The sequence below is a fragment of the Lagopus leucura genome, unplaced genomic scaffold, assembly GCF_019238085.1.
Source record: "Lagopus leucura isolate 7727_CA_CO unplaced genomic scaffold, USGS_WTPT01 Super-Scaffold_100022, whole genome shotgun sequence".
NCBI classification, from domain to species: Eukaryota; Metazoa; Chordata; class Aves; order Galliformes; family Phasianidae; genus Lagopus; species Lagopus leucura.
The window spans coordinates 7,973,338-7,995,081 of record NW_024962275.1 but is presented as its reverse complement, the minus strand read 5'-3'; the positions used below and the strand labels follow the sequence as shown (position 1 = coordinate 7,995,081).

Here is a 21,744-nt window from a genome sequence, read left to right as displayed (position 1 = left end):
CTTTAGGCTCAACAGTACAGAAGTGGGCAAAAAGCAAACAAAAATGAACAAAAAAAGTGAAGGACGAAAGTGAAGCCCTAAATATGATTTCTTGCTTCTACAAAGTGTACATAGGAAGGGCTGTGGGAGAAGAGCAACGAAGCAGCAGCTCGCCTTGCTCCTGTAGCTGTGCACTGCTGGGCAAACAGCAGTGTGATGCTGTGTCCCCACCTCAGCTGCCCAACCGTATTATACTTCCTCGTGTCCATGACAAGCTTTCCAGTTCTAACACAGCACTGTGATGGGAAAAGTCAACACTTCAGTAACTTGAAAGAGAGAGCAGAAACTAAAAATTCAGCTGAGATTGCACCTCTGCATGCACAGTGGCACGCTGGGAGGAACAGAAGCTCTTCTTCTCCAAAATACCAACTGGGGCTGCAATCCAAACAGCTCTGCTTTATGTAAATATCACGGGGAAGCAGAGATCTGAAATTCGGGCAAAGCAGACAGAAGAGTATAGATGGTAAAAATAATGCAGGGCTCACTGGAAAGGTTACCATGAGCAAAGTAAATGTTCTGTTGGCATTGTCATTTGGGGCACCTGTTGGATTGAGAACCCAAACAAGCCTCAAACCAAAGGACATCCTGAGCTCCCTCCCCATTCTGCTGCATGGCTTCCCTCTAGCAAGAAGCCTAGATGTGATGTCAGACCTCAGGAAGCCAGCAGAATGTGGATGGAAGCCCTGTATCCACCTGAGAGCACTCTGCAAAGCAGCTGGAGACCAGTAGAGTGATAGAGAAGGAAACACAGGGATTTTCCTTGTTTTCTGAGTTTTACACCTCAACAGGAAGATAAAAGGATGTGAGAGCATTTGTCTTGCAGCCCATTTACCTTGTGTTCTACAGAGCATCATTGTGAGGTTTGAACCCAAAGGGAGGAGAGCAGAGGCTGGAGCTTTCACTGGTGTAGAGACAGCACCCAGCAGTGCCTGTGGGAGGCTGGATTGCTGTGCAGAGCTCTTGTGCTTGGCCGTCAAGCCAAGATGGTTTGAAAATTGCAGTAGCAACCCTGAGTGCTTATTTCTGGAGATATGCTGGTAAAATTGCAGAGTATACATGATGTCCTATCATTGCTCTTGATGCCCTTGTGGCTGGGACAAGCAGGACAAGAGGGGAGGTTTAACAGTTTGATGGAAGTGGTTTTCAGGTGCAGGAAGACAGCTGTAGCTCTTTGGTGGCTTAGCCTGTACCTTGCCCATTTTTTTTTTTTTATTTTTGATTTTTCTCCCTCTCCATGCGATGCCCAGAAATGCTTTCATGCTTTCCCTCTTTGGAGTTGCTTTGGGATGATCCCAGGCCCTGAAGCAGCTTTGGGTGGAACTGGTCTTGGAGAATAACCTTTGTGAGACGCTTGGCTACTGTGCTGCCCTGTGCCCCTGCTCATCTCCTGTTGACTCCCATGAGGCTGTGTGTGGTGTAACATGCTGCATCCCTGCTCTGCGCCCTGTGGATTGGCACAAAACTGAAAGTAAAGCCCATTTCAGCAAATGGAGATCTCATTTGCTCCTCGAACTTACCGCTAAGTCCACCGTTCCAAGTTCTTCTGCCCGTTCCAATTAGAGCCAATGAACTATTTTTCTCCTGCCCCTCCTTGCCCCTGTCTACCTCTATAAAACTGACCCGGTGCTGAGAAACGAGCAGCTGAGCAAGGTGAGGTGCTCGTCCCCTGACCCTGCTCCGTGTGCCCTGTGCCCCGCAGCCCATCCCGGACACGAGCCCCATGAAGCGCTCTATCTCCACGCTGACCCCGCAGCGTCCACATCCCATGCACCTCTATGAGTACTCCCTGGAACGCGTGCCCACGGACCAGGTGCATCACCACCACCACCACCGCTGCCACCGGCGGAAAGAGAAGAAGCAGAAGTCCTTGGACAGGACCACACATCAGCTGGCCGATGGGGAAGCTGGTAAGAGCTTTGTGTTTTAACGAGGGTTAGTCCATAGCAGCCTTTATGTGTCATCTGGGGTCCCTGCTCCGCATTTCAGTGTTCTTCTCACGTTGGTGAGCGCCAATTAATATTCTTTCAGTGGCCCAGTCTGGTGAATCTTCTTCCAAGGACAAGAAGCAGGAGCGTGGACGGTCCCAAGAGAGGAAGCAGCACTCTTCCTCCTCTTCAGAAAAGCAGCGCTTCTACTCCTGTGATCGCTATGGCAGCCGGGACCGATCCCAGCCCAAGTCTGCTGATCAGAGCAGGCCCACTTCGCCCAATGGTGGGCCTGAGCAAGGTCCCCACAGACAGGTGAGGAGATGCAGGGTGGGAGGAGAGCCTTTACTTCTGCTAGGAATGTACACTCTCCATGTCCCTCTTAAAATAGAGGAGATGGAAGACTGTGGAAGGCAGAGCTTTAAGGTCCTGCTTATCGTAGGATTGTTTGGATTGAAGGGACACATCATCTAGTTCAAGCCCCTGCTATGGGTGGGGATTTCTTTTGGAAGATCAGGTTGGCCAAAGTCCCATCCAGCCTGAGTTTGAACACCTCCAGTGCTGGAGCATCCATTTGTACGTTGTAATGTATGACCGTGCAAAAGGCTGGCATCCTCCCTTGGCAATACTAGGTCACTGAGTGGTGGTGATCCTCCCCATCATCTCCATTAGCATGCAGAAAGCCTGAGACCTGCCTGTAGCAGAAACGGTAGAAGTGGAAGAAAAGAAAGGCAAAGATCCAATGTGCAGGCTCTGAAGGACAAGAGTTTGCATCCCAGTCGTATGAGCACCCAACAGAGCAGAGCAGAGCAGGCACTGCTGGCTAGCCCAACCCAATTCGATGTTGCCACAGAAGAAAAAGCTACTCATGAGAAATTAAGTCCTGGTCCCAAAAGACCAGATCCTGAAAAGTGAGGGATTTTTAAAACATGCTCCTAGGGCTATTCATGCACTGCCTTGGGAGAAGGTGAACTGAAGTGCTGAAGCATGGACTGCTTCTCTTCTCATGGTTCTTTCCCCCTTTGTAGCTCAGTTTTCTCCCATGCATCCCTGTTAGTAACTGATGGAGCTGCCAGTTTGTTCTTCCATTCCAGTAGTGAGGGTGCAATATTAACGAGCATAAGGTGAACACAGTTCTCAGTGTTTTTCTTCAAGAAGCCCTCTTGTTAAAATGCTAGAGCCCATTAAAAAAAATCCTTTCGTTGTTGTTTCTCAGCAAGTATCTATTTAGGAATAAAACACGTTCCAATTGAAACTGTCAAAAAAGTCTATCCCAAAATTCTCCCACATAATTCAGTTCTGAGCACAAAAGTGACCCCCAGGGCCAATGTTCACAGCTCTTGGCTGAAGCTGAGAAAAACCTTGCCCCAAAGCAGAGCGCTTTTTGGCCAAATTGTGTTTGCCAACAAACACAGCAGGTTGTGGGGCCGCTCACGGAGTCGCAGAGGTAAGGGCATGTTGGGGTGTGTGTGCTGTGGGTCCTCTCCCCAGGCTCTGTTGGAGCCATCTACCAGTTTGCGTCCTACCAGTGCTCCGGTTGTTTCTGTCCTTACCTACTTCTTGCAGAACTTCAGTTCTCCAACTTTTCCCATCTCCTGTTCAATTATTTCTCGAGAACCTCCTTCCCCTAACTGTGCGTGTCTAAACTCTCTCTTTTTCCTTCTCTTTCCTCTTGTGACTTGTCTCTCCCTCCTGTCGCTTCTCCTTCTGTTTTACACCTGCCTGCCTTTGTGTTCGTCCGGCGTTTCCTTCTTTTTTTTCCTTTCTTCCTTCCTTTTTTTCTTTTTTTTTCTTTTTGTTTTGGTTGTTATTTTTTTCATTCGCTCTGTTCCAATTTTGATGTAGGGCAGTGGTTCGGTTAACGGGAGCCCCTTGCTGTCGACATCTGGTGCTAGTACCCCCTGCCGGGGTCGGAGGCAGCTCCCGCAGACCCCCCTGACCCCACGCCCCAGCATCACGTACAAGACCGCCAACTCCTCGCCCGTCCACTTCGGCACATCGCCCGGCGGCCTCCCGCCCTTCTCCCCGGGCCGCCTGAGCCGCGGGCTGTCTGAGCACAACGCGCTGCTGCGTGGGGACCAGCAGCCGCCCCCAGCCGCGGTTGCCCGCATCGGCTCCGATCCTTACCTGGGCCACCGCGACGCCGCCGACAGCCCGGTGAGCGCAGCGCCCGAGGACACGCTCACCTTCGAGGAAGCCGTGGCCACCAACTCGGGGCGGTCCTCCAGGACTTCTTACGTCTCCTCCTTGACCTCCCAGTCTCACCAAGCACGCCGGGTGCCCAATGGCTACCATTACACGCTGGGGCTCAACACGGGGCCCGGCACTGGCACCAGGGGACGGAGCTACTACCACGAAGCCGACGAGGACGACTGGTGCTAGCGGCACAGCCAAACCCTCGGAGGCGCACACGGGGAAAGTCGATGAGTTTTATCATCTGGAAGGCTGTGCGCTCAGACACGCGGTGCCGGGGGGTGGCCCCTGCTGCCAGAACTGCTCTGCCCCACTCCGAGACCTCCGGAGACATTTGTGCAGCCTCTCTCCTGCCTCTCTCTTCTTTTCATTTTTTCTTCCTTTTTTTTTTTTTTTTTTTTTTTTTCCCACTGAAATGTACCAAGGAAGCAGGCTCCCTCCCAGGGGGCAGCACACCTCTCCCCACCTCCTGCTGCTTTCAGAAACGTGCACCAGATGCCCAACCACGAGGTCCGCATGGAGCCATCCCTGTCGGCAGACAAATAGACCACCAATGTTTTTTTGGGATTGGCACTGTTTGGTGCCAATTTGTGTGACCAGTTGATTGGTCAGTGGGAGGTTGGGTTACTACTTCATTATTTTTTTTCTCTCCCCACCCTTATCTGGGCAGGAGTCAGGGTTGCAAAAAGGACACCGGCAAACAAAGCTCGACCCCGTGTTTTATCTCATTTCCCGCTAAGAGGGAAGAGATCTACCTAGAGAACTGGGAGAGGAGAAAAAAAACCCCACAGATCAGAACAAAGGACAGTCCATTGGGACTTGATGTTCAGCCACAGCGACCCTTCCCAGGAACTCGCTGCTTCGCCCCGGACCTCTCACGTGCATCACCACTTCGGGTCCTCCACGCCCACCAGAAAGCCACACGAGAGCTCCTTCCTAAGGACTGTTTCCTTGCTGCTGAGACTTTTCTTCCTGTCCCTCTCTCCTGTTGACTGCAACATGCCCTCACTGTTTTGTCTTGTTTACAATATAAGCTTGATTTAGCAAAAAAAAAACAAAAACAAAAACAAAAAAAAACCACACACACACAAAAAAAAAACAACTAAACAAAACAGGAAAAAAGGAAAAAAGCGTAGAGTTGAGCAGAAGAAATGCTATTGGTTTTATATCAAGCTATTAGATAGAACTTTAACTTTTCATTGTGTGCATTTTTGTAAATTGTACAGTAAAAAAAAAAAAGAGAGAGAAAAAAGGAAAAAAAAAATTACTCTTTATGTAGAGAATTAGTCCAATTGTCATTCCAGGTCCCACCGTTTCTACCGAATGCTCCAGTTGTTCACTACTAAGTGCCTAACCTTTGAAATCTTTCACGGCAACAACGACGCAAACTCTTGCTTCGATGCATCGGACGTGGGGGTAGCGGGGCCTGGGGCAGCGCCCGCAGGAGCTGGGGATGGAGCTCCCATGGCGAGCACATTGCCTGGGCTGGGTTGGAAGATGGTAGCGGGGAAGGCAAACACGTTTTGGGGTTGGTTTGGTGATTTTTTTGTTGTTGGGTTGGTTTTCTTTTGTTTTTTTCTTTTTTTTTTTTTTGGTTTGTTTGTTTTTAATCTGGCTTTCTTTTCTTAAATACGATTTAAGTGTTGAGAGCGGGAAGGGTGTAACTGCAGCGGTTGGAACTGGCCTTGTCTCGTTGTCTGGTGTTGTCTCGTTGACAGATGTTTAGGTCCTGTGGGAGAGCTGCAGTGATGCTCCCAGAGGAGCTGCACCTTTCCCATTGCATGTCTAGAGTTGTAGTTGGGCTGCGGGAGCCGCGGCCGTGTCCCATGGTGCGTCGTTTGTGTTGGGGGCAGATGGAGAGAGACTTGTTTTTAATTGCCTGTCAAGAAGAAAACGAAACAAAAATATCAAAACCTCTAACTCTGATTCTCAGGGATGAGATTTCTGTGTTCTTGCAATGACTTTTACGTTGGACGACTTTTTATTTTGTGCACGTGTGGATTTCTGCACTTTGAGCCTGGGAAGGAGGCGCAGATGACCTGGCAATGGGGAGAAAGCACCAAAAGAAGCGCCTGGGCAGGACCTGGTGTCCGTGCCTTTGGAGAACCTCAGTAGGGCTAATTTGGTGCACAGGAGGCCAGAAGCCAAGCAGTTCCTGGGCGGAAGGTTAAAGCAGGAGGGGTGGGAGGTGCCCGTAGAGCACGTTGCTAAAAGTAACGATAGGAAATGGTTGGACAGTTGAATTACTTCAGAGGATCAACCGAGCCCCAGAACTGTGGAACTTCTCAAGGCAAAGCTTGAACCGGGTGGAGATCCCGGCACGACCTGCTGATAGGTTTGGACACGAGGGTGGTTTTAGGGTGTTGGAGGCTACCAAAACACTCAGGAGGTCTCTGATGCTCTCAGCAAGGTCCTTCTGGGGATCTGTGCTGGGAGCATCCTGCTGTAGGATGGTTCTTCACATCTCCTGTAGCTTTTCTGTTGGAGAATTTCTACCTGTCGCGTTCCGTTGCGTGTTTTTTGTTCCGTTACTGAATGATAATCTCTGGCCAATCTCATCCCTGGATTCTGCTAAAGGAAAACTCCTGTCTCTGTCTCTGTATTTATGTGCACTTTGAATAAAGGAAGTGCGGTAGCCAGAGGTCCTCTATGGGTAATGGCTGTAATTTGCAAACGGAGGGCTATGCAACAAGATGACACGTAAGGAAACACATCCACACCACAGTCAGTGAGACCTTCATCCATTCTGTAGCTTTATCTGCTGGATCTTCCTGTTTCGGGCTTCAGCATGATCGTGACCAAACGTTTTATACATTTTCCTTACACGAAGGCACAAAAAGGCTTTATTTGAAGTTTTAAAGAAAAACGTCACTCTTTTACTCCGAGGAGGAGAGGAGAAAGCAGAACCTCTCCAACACCGCATGCAAACATTGCGCCCACGCCGCAAAGCAGACGAGCCGCCTTTCTGCGCCGAGCAGTTTTGCCTTTCCCCCCCCTCGCCTCGCCCCTTCCTCGGTCATTCTCAACCTCAGCCCCCACGGCCCCACACCGGTTCCCCCTCCGAAGCTCACAGCCCTGCAGGGGTGCGGGATCGCTCCGATTCTTGCACGGAACACAAAGCAGCAGCTCCACTTGTCCGACCCTCCGCCCTCCCCTAGGGGTCGTTGCTTCCAGCGATGGCGGTGACAGAGGAGCCCGACCACGGTTGTCCGTAGAACCTTTTCCCCTCCACCTTTACAGCCTTGTCTCTTCAATGCATACGTCATAACTCCAAGGATCCTCATAGTGAGTTGCCAAACTTGAATTGCACCAATCAGTTTTCTGCATCCAGAACCAGTCTCGTAGTGGCTGTACTTTGAATAAGTAATGTTTGCATGTAAAATATATACATATATACATATATATAAAAAGTATGTGCATGGAAAATGTTTATCTTCGTACTTTTTTGATACGATGTATTCATCAGTTGTTAATTTTTAATTATATTTGATATAAATTGGGGGTTTGTTGCAAAACTTTCTATTTAAAGAAAAGGAAAAAGAAAAAAATGTTGAAAATTATGAAAGATCCAACCATGCAACACAACTGGAATTTCACCCAAAAAAAGAGAGAAAAAAAAAAGAGAAAGATTCTGTGATTGCCTAGTTTGCTGCCTGAGTACCATTTATCAGCCAAACTTTGAACTCTGCAGTTGTTTCTACAATTACATTTTGTATGAAGCAAAGTCCTTGAATTCAAATAAAAACTTAGCAAAAAAAAAAACAAACCAAAAACCAACCAACCAAACCACGTGACCAAGTCCCAGCCAATGTGTGCAGTGGTGAATGGGAGCCCGCCTGCAGCCGCAGCTCGGCCGTCGCTCCCGGTGGCAGCGTGGGAAGGAAGCTGCATGGAGGGCCCAGGTTTGGGGTGCTGTAAGAAATGGAATGGGTGGTTTTGGTGTTACCTTGGGGCACTGTGAGCATGGAAACCAGCAGTGTGAGGTCTGCTGGTGGCTGGCACGCTGCTGCTACTTAGTGGTGATGGTGATGGTGCTCGCTGAGAACGCCTTGCAGTTCTTGCCCTGAACAGAAGGCAAACTCAAGGCAAACGCAAGGAAGGAACTTCTCGTTTCTTTTGCTGCCTTATTCACCAGGGCTGAGCACGGTGTGAGTCTCCCTCACTGGGCACTGCTGCTGTGACCCTTCTGACAGCTCCAAAGACTCCCCAGTGTGGAGTTAAAATAATTATTAGCAGCTGGAGAGCATCCCTGGGGAGGAGCACTGCAGTTTTCAGTGCACTTCAGAGGCCAAGGTCTGGTTTAGGATTTGCTGTTGTTCTTCCTTGCTGTGATGAGGTCCCACCTGGGGTTCCTGTGAAGGGCTGTGTGAGCCCAGGGAAGGTCCTTTTGGTCACCAGGTCAGGATGCAGCACAGGAGGAAGATGGATTGGCTTGAGGTCACTCAGTGAGTTATTGGCAGTGTGGAGCAGAATCGCTTCCCTTGGCTGTTGTCTGGGCTGTGCCTGGGTTCCTTAGGAACAGAGGAGCATAAAGAAGAGCAGGATTTTATTTTATTTTTTGAGATAAGCCAAACCCAGGGGTGACGTGGAGATTTCTGAGTGCTCCTGAGCAGCATCCATGGAAAGAGCAGCAACGCCACCCGTGCAGTGCAGCTGCGGGGCTTTGCACGGCTCTGTCCCCCCAAAGGGCACCGCTGCGTTCCAGTGTCGGGATCCATCGCAGCCCTGCAGATCCCATCAGGGCTCCGGAGCAGCATTTCCCACTCCCCACACCTCGTGCTGCCGTTAGGGGGAAGCATTCTCAGACCTTTCCTACTTCTTAGCGGGGAAAAAAAAACAAAACAACTGGAAAAGGGCCGATTCGTCTCTCAGTCTCTCACCGCTGCCCCTTTGAGGTCGTTCCCCCCAAAATATTCGCCTTAGGCTGTGGGTGGTGCTGGTGAGTGCCCCAACGGCCCGCAGCACGGTGCACCAACCCCAGACCGCTCGTGGATGTTGCTCCCGTCCTCGGAGCTTTGGGAAGCGCTACTTCCAGAAGTGCCTGATTATAGGAAGGGCGCTTAACGCTTCCCTCAGGCAGATCCCCGGGTATTCAGCCGAAGAGGATGCTTTGATTCCAATGGGAATGGGACCATTGTCAATTGTCATTTGTCATTGACAAAATGTCCCAATGGGACACAAAGGGCAGCGGGGTGCCCGGGGTCAGCAGCAGAGAGCTCAGAGCAAGGACGAGGTCACCTGAGCAGGTTCCTCATGCCTTGGTGTTTAGCTGCGTTCGCGTGCCAACAACCCCAGTTTCATCCCCATCTCCATTTCCTGGGACTGCTCTGAAGGAGTTGGTTGTGCACTGATCCACCTGAAAGCTCCCACGGCAGTGGGGTGCTGTTGCAGGAAGGGAGAGAAGGGCGTTGCATGCAGTACCCCCCATCCCTCCAGAAATCCACTGCAGGACAGAGAGATGCAGCTGGGCCAGAAGGTCAGCGCTGTGCAAATCGACGGGAATCTGCAACACCTGAGAAAGAAAAGCCCAACCCGCATCGCACGTTCTGAACGCAAAGCAAAGGGCTGCTCGAGCGCTCCTGAGCTTTGTGTGCAGATCAGGCAAAGCCACGAGGTGGGAACGGGCGCGGGGAGGAGGAGGGGGGGGGGGCGATCCGGAACCCCCAGCAGCCCGCGGTTGCTCAAGAAACCCGTGTGTGCGCACGGCCCCGCTCAGCACAAGGGGAGGGGGCCACGCGATTCCCCCCGCCCCGTATCATCCGCCCACCCTTCCCCTGCTGGGGGCGGAGGGATGAATGGAGGGAGGGCAGGAAGGTGCCTCCTCCTCACCCCCTTCCCTTCCAGCCCCCTCCCCTTATCTCTTCTCTCCCCCTCCTCCTCCGCGGGGGTCCTGGAGCTCGGGGTGGAGCAGGGCCGGGTGCGGGGCCGGGACCGGGCGCACGATGCGCTGTGGGGCGCTGGCTCTGGCGCTGCTCTGCGCGCTGCCCCTGGGAGCGGTGGAGCTGGAGCTTCCCGAGACGGGCTCAGGGCTGCAGGCAGGTAGGAGAGAAACCTCTCTGAAAGGTGGGGATGGGATGAGGTGTGGGGGTTTGGGAGAGACTCCCTTAGAGTCGCTCACGGGCGGTAGGGATGCTCGAGGAGGAGGTGTCCGCTAGGATGCACTGTTCAGCCGGCATTGCGGGCGCGGCAGCGCGGTGTGACCATCCCGAAGCCCAGCACCTGGGGGGCCTCCGCTGCTTCGGGGCTGCCCCAGCGCCACATCCCGCACCGCTGCTGGGGCTGGGAAGGGGGCTGCAGGGGAAATGTCTCTCTTGGGCTGCTGCCATTGGGGAGTGGATTTGGACGGGGGCTCGTCGTATGGCGTGGTCTCGGTGGTAGGGGGATGCTGGGGTGGAGTGAGGTGGGGTCTTTCTGTAGGAGTGGAGCAGTCGGGTCTGTGTGTGACTGTTCTGATGTATCCATAATATAATGCATTTGTGCGTGCCATAGTTGAAATCCCTGCACTGGGGCTGCAGCACGCGTCCTCTTCTTCCCCAGTGCCAGGAAACTTTTGGGAGCTCTGGGTTCCCTCTGTCCTGGTGGCTGCAGGATCAGCTGGCCCTGCCCAGGATGGGGGATGGCAGGGCCCTGGGGGACAGCGAGGTCCTGGCAACTGGCCTGTAGAACGGGGAACAGAATTAGTTGCATGGATTGAAACGTAAGCCAAGTTTTGAAGATGGGGCTGGGACGTGTCCGTGGGAGGTGTGGGGCTGTGTGGTGAATGGTGAGGACTCTGATAACAATGTAAAAGAAGACATTGGTTCAGGTGGTGTTTTGTAGGATGCTCATTGCTACACTTGCACTGCACTGACACACGCAGGTCCTGGCATTAGGAGGTGGCCTGGTGGAACACAGCACAAACCCTGCCCCAAATATGGGTGTTAGGCCCAAGCTGGAGCATGCCAGGGGCTGCTGTGTGGCCACGTTGCTGGCAATGTGTTTTCAAGAGGGAAAGTGCCATTATCTCAGTGGAGCTTAACTCTGCCTGAACGTTGGCTGGGAAGCACTGAGATGCTGCAGCTCCCAGCCTGGGAACCGAGTGTGAACTGCATTCCAGCAGCTGAAACCAGAGTGAGATCCAAAGGGTGGACAAAGCACTGGAGATTGGAAGTGGGGAAGGAAGCTGGGTGATACAGGGCTGTCTGAGAATGCAACCCAGAAATGAACGTGCACGGTTAATTAAAGCTTAGAGTCACCCAATTAAAATCTGCTTAATTAAGGGATGAGCGGCACGTGAAGAGGCAGCACTTGGCAGTGCTTCTCTCCTGAGGGCTGGTGGGAGTTGTCCTTCAGTCACTGATCCTCCAGGAGATGCGATGCTCTGCAATGTGAATCTGAACAAGTTTGCAAGCCAAAGGGCTTAAAACCCCCCCAAGTACCAGATCTCATGTCACCTGTGCTTGACTCTCCAGTGCAAGCAGAACTCCTCAGTTCTGCCATTACAGGACATTATCCCCTCCTTTTTGCACCATTCTTTTTAAATCCCACTGCAGTGAGGAAGAGTTTCTAGGGCAGAAGCATGGGTTTCCTAGGGGGAGGGCTTTTTGGGACAAGACATGTGATGGGTAGTCTGCGTGCTGCAGGTCTATATAAACTGTATGTAAGGCTGTATAAACTGCTTTGGGGTGTTCAGCCAGATGATGTATGCACTGCACCTGTCATTGCTAGGCTGCAGTGCCTCTCCTGTGTGTGTCAAACATTGCTCAGTGCCTCACAGCCCCTCAGCACACTGAACAGGCTGACATAGCCTCCTTCCTCCCCCTCTGGCCAAGCAAACAGCCTGCTTCTGTATGTTCAGTATGTGCTACGTATATCTGTAGCATCAATCTTTGCTCTCACAAGCCATGTGTGCTCTGGAGAGCTGTGGGGCTGATGCCCAAGCAGGGGATGCTGGTTTGAATTCTGTTCTTGCTGGCTGCAAGTGATTAAAGCTCAGCCTCCCTGCAGCACAGAGGGAGTGTTTGTTCGTTCCTTTGGGTTTGGGTTGGTTTGAGGTTGTGTGGGGAAGAAAGCTTGGCAGATTGCATCCTGGGAGGGCTGTGTCCCAGCACCCTGTGTGCAGAACAGGCGCTCTTTGCTTACCCAACCAGCTGGGGAAGCTGGGGCTCCAGGAACTGCATTAACCCTTATCCTGGGGGTCCCTATAGGAAGGAGGACCTGCATTGTATACTTTGCACATAGAGGAGCAGTGCTCTGAGTGCTGATACAGCATTGGGAGCATTCAATCCTGGGGACCTTCAGCTCCTGGAACCCCACATATCCCCATCCACCCACATCCAGGGGACACAGAACAGGGCTGTGGGTGGATGGGTCGTACAATGGCAGCTTCCATGGTGAGCACCATTTGATTCGTCACAGCTGGACTTTAGGAGCGGGTGGCTGCTTCTCCAACTCTTAGTAAAATTACTCTGTGTGTCTGTGTGTGCTTTGCTCCCTATTTTTGAGCAGACTGGGCTGGCTCCGTGCCCTTCCATCCCCTTCATGAGTGAGCATGGGGCCGTGGCTGCCAGCTGGTGGCAAAGGCACTCCTTGTCCCCAGCGTCCCCTCATTGTGCGAGGGATTCATTCAACCTGCAGCCCCTGTGACAGCGCTCTGCTGAAAAGCTTTGGCCGTCAACTGGGAGAAAAGCTGAGACTTAAGCATCCTCCTCCCTGCCTTTCCCACTCCAAGAACTCAAGGGAGCAACACTGTGACAAAAGAACACCTTCTGTTTAGCGCACATCAACCTTGACAGCGTGTCTCAGTCCCACGCTGCTGGTAATTAGTGCTGTGCTAATTACTGTCTCGAGCTTTGCCCGGTTCTGCTGTGCCCACTGCTGGGGATGCAGCGCTCATGGAGCTGTGAGGGGGGTTCTGCAATGGGATTTCTGGCTGGGGAAGGCCATGGGGCTGCACACAGAGCCCTGGTTCTCCAGGCTCCTCTTTGGGCCTGGTTCCTTGGTGACAAAGGAGCATCTTCACTTTCTGTTTGGAGACGTTTGGTTCAGCTCCACGCTGTGGGGTTCCTTGCCCCAGCAGCATGGTGAAGGACTTTTGGTCTTCTCTCCAAAATAATCATCCCAAGACTTGGGAGAAGGAGGCTGTATGGTCTTTGTGATGGAGAGGTTCTTTTATAGAGGTGTAAAATGGGATTTTTTTAGTGTAGTCACGGTCTTTGTAAATGAGTTCATCGTTTGAAAGCTGGAAGTGGTTGGTAAATGAGTTGGTGAATGAGCTGGCAAACAATGGGAGATATGTTGGAAGTGAATCTAGCCCCAGATATCAGAGCTAATCCACAGCGTCTCCTCCATGTCTTCCTGGTCTCTTTCCAACACAGAAATGCTGTTTCATCAGTTGAGATGCTGAAACTGCGCACAATTTTCCCTTATAAAAAGTGCCTTAAGTTCTTCACAGAGGAAAGTGAACCAAAGCGTTCCTCTTCAGGCCAACCCCAGGCAGGCTGCTCCCAGCCCAGGAAGGCTGCACTGCAGCCCATGGCATTACACGGTCGCCCTATGTTTGTGTCACCCCACTGTCACCTCCAGGTCCAGGCAGGGAGCAGCTCTGTCCACCCCAGGGCTGAATGTGACCCCACAAGATGAGCGCTGAGATCCCTCCAGGTGAAACACGGCGATCCATCGCCACAGACCTCTTCCAATGTCTTTCATCTGGGAGGAACGTCAGGATCTCCTATTTTGGATCCCAAATATCTCAGCAAGCCATCTGGCTATTTTTAAAGCATTGCTTTTGCTGCCAGCAGGTTTTCTCTGCTCTGAGGAAAGATGGATGGCGCCGAGGCGTTTCAGTGCCTGATCACTGCGGGGCATTGAGGCGCGGGTGGAGGTAGTGATGTTGCTCCTGGGATGGGATTTCTTGTGCTTGTTGAGGTTATTGGGCATTGGGATCCCATCCAGGCTGGGTTGGGTGAGCTCTGAGTGGGTGGCAGAGGTTGCTCTTGTAATCATAGCATCGTTAAGGTTGAAAAAGACCTCTAAGATCATGAGGTCTAACTAAAAGAGAGGAAGTTTAGACTGGAAATAAGAAGGAAGTCTTTTACACTCAGGGCAGTGAGGCACTGCACAGGTTGCACAGAGAGCTGGTGGTGCCCCATCCCTGCAGACAGCCAAGGTCAGGCTGTTGGGGCTCTGAGCCCTGCTGGAGCTGTGGGTGTCCCTGAGCACTGCAGGGAGTGGGACCTGATGGCCTTTAAGGGTCCCTCTACAATTTTATGATACCACAAAGACCTCTCAAAGCCCTTTGGAGTCCCAGTGTGTACTGGCTCTGAGCTGTGAGATCTCTTTGCAAGACAGCGTGCAGCCAGCAGATGATGCTCCATCAGCTCTCCTCTTTCTCTTATTTTAACCTGCTAGACATGATATTCTGAAGCAATGTTGTTCTTTCACCAGTTTGCTCTGTCTCATGCTCATGTACTCCCTCCCCTACCCCTAGAAGTGCCAACACTTTCCCAATATAGCATCAGCAGAGCCCTGGATGGGGATGGAGGGAGGTGTTAGTTCATGAGCATGGCCAGCAGCTGTGAGGAATGCCACACTGGTCCTCTGCATGGGCCCTGGATCTGGAATTCATGATGCATATGGGAAATAGCTTCAGCTGGAATTTGAAATTTCTATTTTTCTCCCAAGTATGTACTTCAAAATGAATGGCTGAGATGAATTTTTCCTTAAAAAGGAAGGTGGGAAGGCAGCCACTGGGAGCCCTGCAGCCAGAAGAACGTTGGTGCAATGTGGGTTAGCAATGCCCACAGAGATCAGTTCGAGGTCAGCCAAAATACATTTTGTCCCCCCATTTCAAACCCTGAAGCAGAGCTGGTTCTCACCCCTGTCATCTCCAAGCTGGCACTTCACATTTGGCATCTCTGGCTCCCGGCAGCAAAGGGACACCATCCTGACATCCATCCTTGTGACAGAGCTGGAAAACGTGGATGAGGAAGGAAGCTGCCCAGTTTTCAGGGGCAGTCACTGCTGGGGCTTTGTCTGCCTTCCTGCCCTCGTCCCTTAGGGCTGTGATTTCGATGGCAGCTTCCAGTGTGGAGCAGGCACTGCAGTGCTACCCACACTTTGCAGGATAAGCCCTTAAGCTGCTAAACTCACTTTAAGCAATCCTCTCTTCGTTTGGGTCTTTCTAACAAGTGGATCAGGTGCCTGCCTGCCCTAAGCAGTGCTCCGAATCCATATTAATGGTTTCATTATAATGCCTCGCTTGTGCCTTTGCTCTCCAAGTGAATTGACTTTTGGGAATCCTACACCTTGCAGTGAAAGTGCCGTTCATTTTCTTCCACAGCTCGGCTGGTTTTAACTGTAACCTCCCATGTATGCTTATGCTGACTGTATATACTACTTCATTTGCTTAATTTTGGCCTCCCTCATGGCTTAGGCTGCTGCAGAGCTGGACCCTGATCCAAACCCTGCAGCCCTCCTGGAGGCACGAAGTGACGCCCAGAGCTTCTCCATCCTGGCAGCCTCCTCTGTGGCCATGGGACCTCTGTGTCGTGCAGTTTCCTGCCTCCCTCGAGCCAAACATGTGCAGACACAGCCATGGATCCCACCCTGCATGTTTAACACACCCAGGCTGGTATTTCCGCCGTCTCCCTCTCCCCCTGCACGGCCCCTTCACAGCATCAGCCTTTGCTGTGACCTTGACCCCCAAACCTCCCAAACATGGAGCATCTGGCACACAGCTGGCCCTGCTGGTGCTTTTGGGATCTGTCTGGTAGGGGGAGACCCTGAATTTGGAGGTGGCCCCAAGGGGATGGATGCCTCGTGCGTCCTATCACAGTGTTCAGGAAAGGATTCCTCCAGAGAAAAGGCCTGGTGGTTGTGCTGGAAGTCATCAAGGATTTGACTCTTATAGGGTGAGGAGGGCTCCAAACTGACTCCAGCTGTTAGGAGTGAGACAGATCTCTGATGTGCTCCTGGCTCCCAGCCAGGGAGCTCAACAGCAGCTCTTTTAGAGCAATTTGGAAAGGGGAATCAGCTCGTAGTGGTTAATTGTCTCCCGATGCTGCCAGCAGCCATGCTGCTGTGTGCTCTGAGCCCCAGTCCAACCCTATGGCATGACCCTCTCCCACCAACATGTGAGATGGGAGGAAAAAGTTGCCCCTCTTTCTTGGCTGGATATATGGATGATCTGTCCCTCTGCAGGGACATGCAGGACCTGAGCATCTCTTAAGAGCTTCTCTTTCAGATCACAGAATCACCAAGGTTGTGTTTTCCATGCTTTTCTCTACAGCTGTGAGACTCAGGAAGGCAAACTAAAGAGAGACCCAGAGCTCTTCATGAGTCTGGTAGCTGAACATCAACTTATTGTCGGTGCCATAAAGTTCTGTTGTCTACCAAGAACAGATCTCCAGAGCAAAGCAGAATGTCAAAGGCCCTGCATCTACACTGGGCAAGTTTTGCATTTTCACAGAATCATAGAATGGCCTGGGTTGAAAAGGACCACAGTGATCATCTAATTCCAACCCCCTGCTATGTGCAGGGTCACCAACCAGCATACCAGGCTGCCTAGAGCCATCCAATCCGGCCTTGAATGCCTGCAGGAATGGGGCATCCACAACCTCCTTGGGCAACCTGTTCCAGTGCCTCACCATCCTTTTTCTTCTTTGAATTCCAACGCACAGGATGTTCATAGCATTACATGTCCTCCAGAGTTCTTTTTTCTGTCTTAGTGTCATCACTAATTCACCTGTTTGTGTGATCAGGAGATTTACATCCATTGGGCAGCTTAGCACTGGGGAAGCCCTTCTCCAGTACCATTGCATGTGCTGGAGGCATTGTGCTGCACATGTGCCTGCAGGTGGCCCCAGTAGCAATGACTGGCGAGAAGAGTGGGCTCTTGAAATGTAGAAATAGGGAACTTTAGAAAGAAGAGGCCTTTGAACCTGATTTTCCCACGTTTCATAGCAGTGTTCTGGTCTAGGTGACATGGCAGAAGGTGAATGGCTCCAATGGTTCACATACCTGAGATTTGGCCCTCTGTGTTTCAGATTTTGAGTGCCTCTAACTGTATTTGGGGCTGAGCTGACTCCTCACAGCACTTGTTTTGCTGGAGGTTTGTTGGGAGAGGCGCAGCAGCTCAAGCCAAGTCAAACTTTTACATGATTTTTACTTTGCTTCACTTCCAAGCTATTAAAAAAAATCAAAAAAATCAGAAGAAGGTTCTTCACGTCGCTCTGACAGAGCACTGAAACGCATTACAAAGGCTGGAAGCACTGCTGCGAGCCCAGCGTGAGCAATTGCTGCAGCAACTTCCAGGACGTGTCATCTGCTCGCTGAAAGCACGCTCACCCCGTTAGCAGGGGGCTGTTTGCAGCAATTCACACGTTGCTCTGCAGATAAATCCAGCAGGAACGGCTGGAGTTAGACAGGAAAATGATGTGCCCTGCCCTTAGGAGAGCCAGGTGCAGAGAGAGAGCATCCAGTGGTGTCTGCAGCACCTCAGCAACGAAGTTGTTCTGCCTCTGTTGGGTTGCTCTTTATTAGGGCCTGGGGAGCTCCCTGTTGAGGTGTGGGGAGGGATTTGGACACCAGTGGGAGCTCTGCTCCTCGGTTCCTCTTCTCACTTGTAGGATCACGGGATGGTTGGCGTTGGAAGGGAACGTTAAAGGCCATCTGGTCCAAGTCCCTGCAGTGAACACCCACAGCTCTGTCAGGTGGCAGGCAGTTGGATGGACGTCCCACTTATGAAGCTGGGGAGATGCCAGTCTGGGTTAGAGGAGAAGTGGGCTTTGGGCTAAAGGAGCTCTGGTGCATTCCAACCCATACGTGTCTAAAAGGGTGGTGATTTGGGTGGTCCTCATCATGAGAGTCCAATTCTAGACTGTGTCGTACCAGAAGAGATCTGCAAGTGGAACAGAGCTGCAGTGAAGTGTTTGCTCTAGGGGTTCTCAAATGAGATGTGATACACTAAAAGAGAAGACAGGTCTGCACAGAGGAAAAATATGCTTGGGATGTTGGTTGCTCTCCCCCAGGTAAGTAACAGTGATGTTGAGGGAGGGTAGGTTTGGGGATTTGCCTCGGTGGGCTTTGGTGGACCCAAAATGGGGCTTCTGGTGGAAGTTTTGTGTGCTTTGGAAAGGAAAGTTTTTGTTTTCTTTTTTTTCTTTTTTGAACTGCGCTGATATCTCAGGTTTAAACACAGTCTCCCTTTCACTGTCAAAGCTGCTGCCTATGACTGAGATTGCACAGAGTATAAAAGAAACCAAAACATGAAAGGGGTGAATCGCCCACAGAGACAAAGCCCCGCATAAGGCTGACTCAAAATGACTCAGCCTTTTATTTTTTTACAGTGAGATCAGGAAAGTTTTCTGCGTGACTTCTTCCCAGCAATTCCATTCAACCCTGAGGCCGACCCCTCATCTGATGAGCAGTGAAAGGTCGATATCTGAAATCTGCAGAGCCCCTTTGGTCTGGGTTATGGCCACCTCGAGCCGTGGTCAGGCTCAGAACCCCAGACAGCCGCAGTGGATGGGAGAGCCATGATGGATAAGGGCACTCAGCACGGTTTGGGGCATGCTTGGATAGCATGCATGCATTGCCATTCCCCAGCTGGAGCGTGGCCATGAGCCTTAAAGGCACCCACAGGTTCCAAAAGTACCAATGGGGATTGCAGAAGGGAGCGTGAAGAATTTGGAGGAGCATTTGAGAGTTTGGTAAAGATTGAAACCTCAACAATTCAACGGTTTGCGCAGGAAAATTGGCAGCCGTGGGTGTGGAATGAATCACAAATGTGCACATGTTTTGCCCGAGGTGAAAAGCAGAGTGCTTTTTGGCTGTGAAATATCAGCTTGTTAGCCTGGAAATGCTCCTTTTCTATAATTTCTTTTTTCCCTTTTTTTCTTTCTCTCTGTATTGCTGTGAGAAATGTTGCAGGAAGCATGGAGGAAGGGCTGCCCCTGTTTGCCCAGCACCCCTTTTCTTCCTCTCCCTTTTCTGAAGATGCCCCAGGCCAGAGGACAAACAGGGCCAGGAACACTTGTCCCCATCAGATGAAGGTCAAGAGCCTGGTGCTTTGCAGGGAAGCTCCAAAAGTGAATAACTGCAGCCTGACGTGGCCATGTCTCAGCAGAGGTGAGCCATGTGCTGACCTGCAGCCATCCTTTTCAAGGGGAAAATTGGCTGTGCTGAACGAAGACGTGGCTGGGAACATCTCCCCATGCTAAGACAGGTTTGGACAGATGCAGCACCTTTGCCAGATGTTTGTGCAACAGCAGATCTCCCATGTTAGACCCCATGCAGGTGGGATCTGTCTTCTCTGCCTTGGTCCCCTGCAAGCTCCAGCTTTTTTGGTCAGTTTGCTGGGAAGACCTTGCAGCTGCTTCCCCAGCCTCACTTGTCACCGTTGGAGCTGTGAATCCTCATCAGCTGAAATGTGTCTGAGTGTGACTGTGTGTGGCGGGGCTGCAGGGATTGCACAGCGTGAGGGCATGGGCTGCCCAGGGTGGGCATGGATCCCTGATCTGGATCCGTGGTGGGGAGGTGGCAGTGCCCTGAGCCGAGCCTTTGCAGTTGCAAATCTAATCGCATCCCAGTGAAGTCATTGGCTCTTATCACAGTTGGAAAATTGTGCTATCCCCCTCCATTGCCTTTTTCAGCTGCCTTCTGGTTCCTTGATAAAGCACATTGGGCTGAGTACTGAGAGCCCTAGGAAAGAGGAACGATGACCATGGCCTGCAGAGTGGGATGCTCGAGCACTGGGTTCTTTAATGAGTAGATGTCCTTTCTCCATCTGGCTAAAGAAGCACAAGTGCCACTACTGCTGTCTAAAAAGTTGATGACGTGCACAAGGAGAGTTAGTACCTCATTGCTGCCCATCAGGCACACCTGGTGGAGCACACAAATGATGATGGCCAAGGAAAAAGGCTTTCAGGGCACCTTTGGTTGCATGGAAGTTGCCCCTTCCATGAGAGAGCTGCCTGCTCTTCTCCAGCCATGCTGAAGGCTCCTGCACCTTGCATCTGCTGGAAGCAGTCTGAGGGGAACATCAACCAGGTTAGAATGAATGTGTCTGATATTTTATTTGCTGTTTTGGGTTGCAGTGAAGAAGATAGCCATCGGTTTGGCCAAGGCAAGGACTGAACAGTGGGGCTGTTGGGGTTAAAGCTGCAACGTTGACTGGGGTGCAAATGGGGTCTGGAGAGAGCGGAGAGCACAGGCATGGGAGAAGATGACAAAGATCTTTTAATAATTTCCCTGTATCTGAATTAGTTTGGAAAAATGAGAACCCCTCTTTGGATAGGGTTTGCGTACGTGCATATGTTGCCCTTATTGCAGCAGGTGTGCTCTTGTGCTGTGGATAACACCGTCCGTACTCCCGTGTCGGGCTGTGCAATACTTGTTAGTGCAGGCTGCTTAAGATAGACTTTACCAGAGCCCTCTATTCATGCTGGCTGTGCAGATTTGCTCTTGTTCCCTCCTACTGCTACCTCTACCAGAATGGAGCAGCTTTTGGTACCACGGTTTGTCCCAACAGGGCAGCACGGTGCCGGGACTCACAGCCCCAGGGCTGGGTGCACAAAGCAGCTTTCAGAACAGTGCTGTTCCTTTCTTGCAGCTCTCTGTTCTATGATTAGAACCTGGAGAACTAGAGTGGCAGGGATCGGATCCAACGCGCGCTCCATGGCGGTGTGACAGATGGCTGCTGGCATGAGATCAGACCCTTCCTGCTGCCTTTCGGCAGTGACTAACAGCTGGGTGTGCCGCCTCGGGTCTGCCGTGCCTTGCACATCTCCAGTGTTCTCAGGTTGAAGGTTCAGTTTCGGCCTTGGATGACGTTACTTGGAAGTTTAAAAGCGCTGTTAGATTACACTTAATGAACTGTTTCATCGCCGATGGAAGGAGCAGAGGAGTTGAAGGCCAGGATCTTCTTCGCCTTTGTTGAAAGGAGGAATTCCCAGCCTGGGCCTAGATGCACTGATTTTGATGTTCTCAGGTTGTTATCTCTTCCAAATGCTTATGCCTGCAGCAGAGGATAACGTGAGCCTGACCGCTCCCCTTGCTGCTCGAGACACTTTCAACACTGTTGAAATAATAGCTCAGGTTGATCTCTGCCAGGCTTTCCAATAATTATCCTGGCACACTGGAAAGTTAGGCTGAAGTTGCTTGTGAAGATCAACTTCTAATGGAGAAGAAGGGGAAGGAGGCATTCCAAAAACAGGTGCTACCCGTCGAATTGCTGCTTCCACCTCAAACTCTGCAATTGCATTTCCTTGTGCAAGAGAAGATCTCCACCATCATTGCTTCTCTGCAGCATGCGTATTCACACCTCCCAGCTCTATAAAACAGAGGGAGATCTTTAGGACATGAGTTCCTGGAGGGCAATAGTTTCATAGAATCATAGAATGGTCTGGGTTGCAAAGGAGCACAGTGCTCATCCAGCTCCAACCCCCTGCTGTGTGCAGGTCACCAACACCAGACCAGGCTGCCCAGAGCCACATCCAGCCTGGCCTTGAATGCCTGCAGGGATGGGGCATCCACAGCCTCCTTGGGCAAGAACACAACCTCCTAGTTTGCAGAACTCGTTACTTTACTTTGGCAATGAAGCAACAAA

At 51.4% G+C, this 21,744-nt stretch overlaps 1 protein-coding gene across 1 annotated transcript in view; it reads left to right on the top strand.

The window, feature by feature from the left end:
* The first annotated feature begins 8,010 nt into the window (after positions 1-8,010).
* COL27A1 (collagen type XXVII alpha 1 chain) overlaps positions 8,011-21,744 on the top strand; it is a 44,340-nt gene continuing 30,606 nt past the window's right edge. The window contains exon 1 of the mRNA XM_042879072.1: positions 8,011-8,059. Within this exon, the coding sequence (XP_042735006.1) occupies positions 8,047-8,059 (13 nt within the window). The 5' untranslated portion in view covers positions 8,011-8,046. The remainder of the gene's footprint in view (positions 8,060-21,744) is intronic.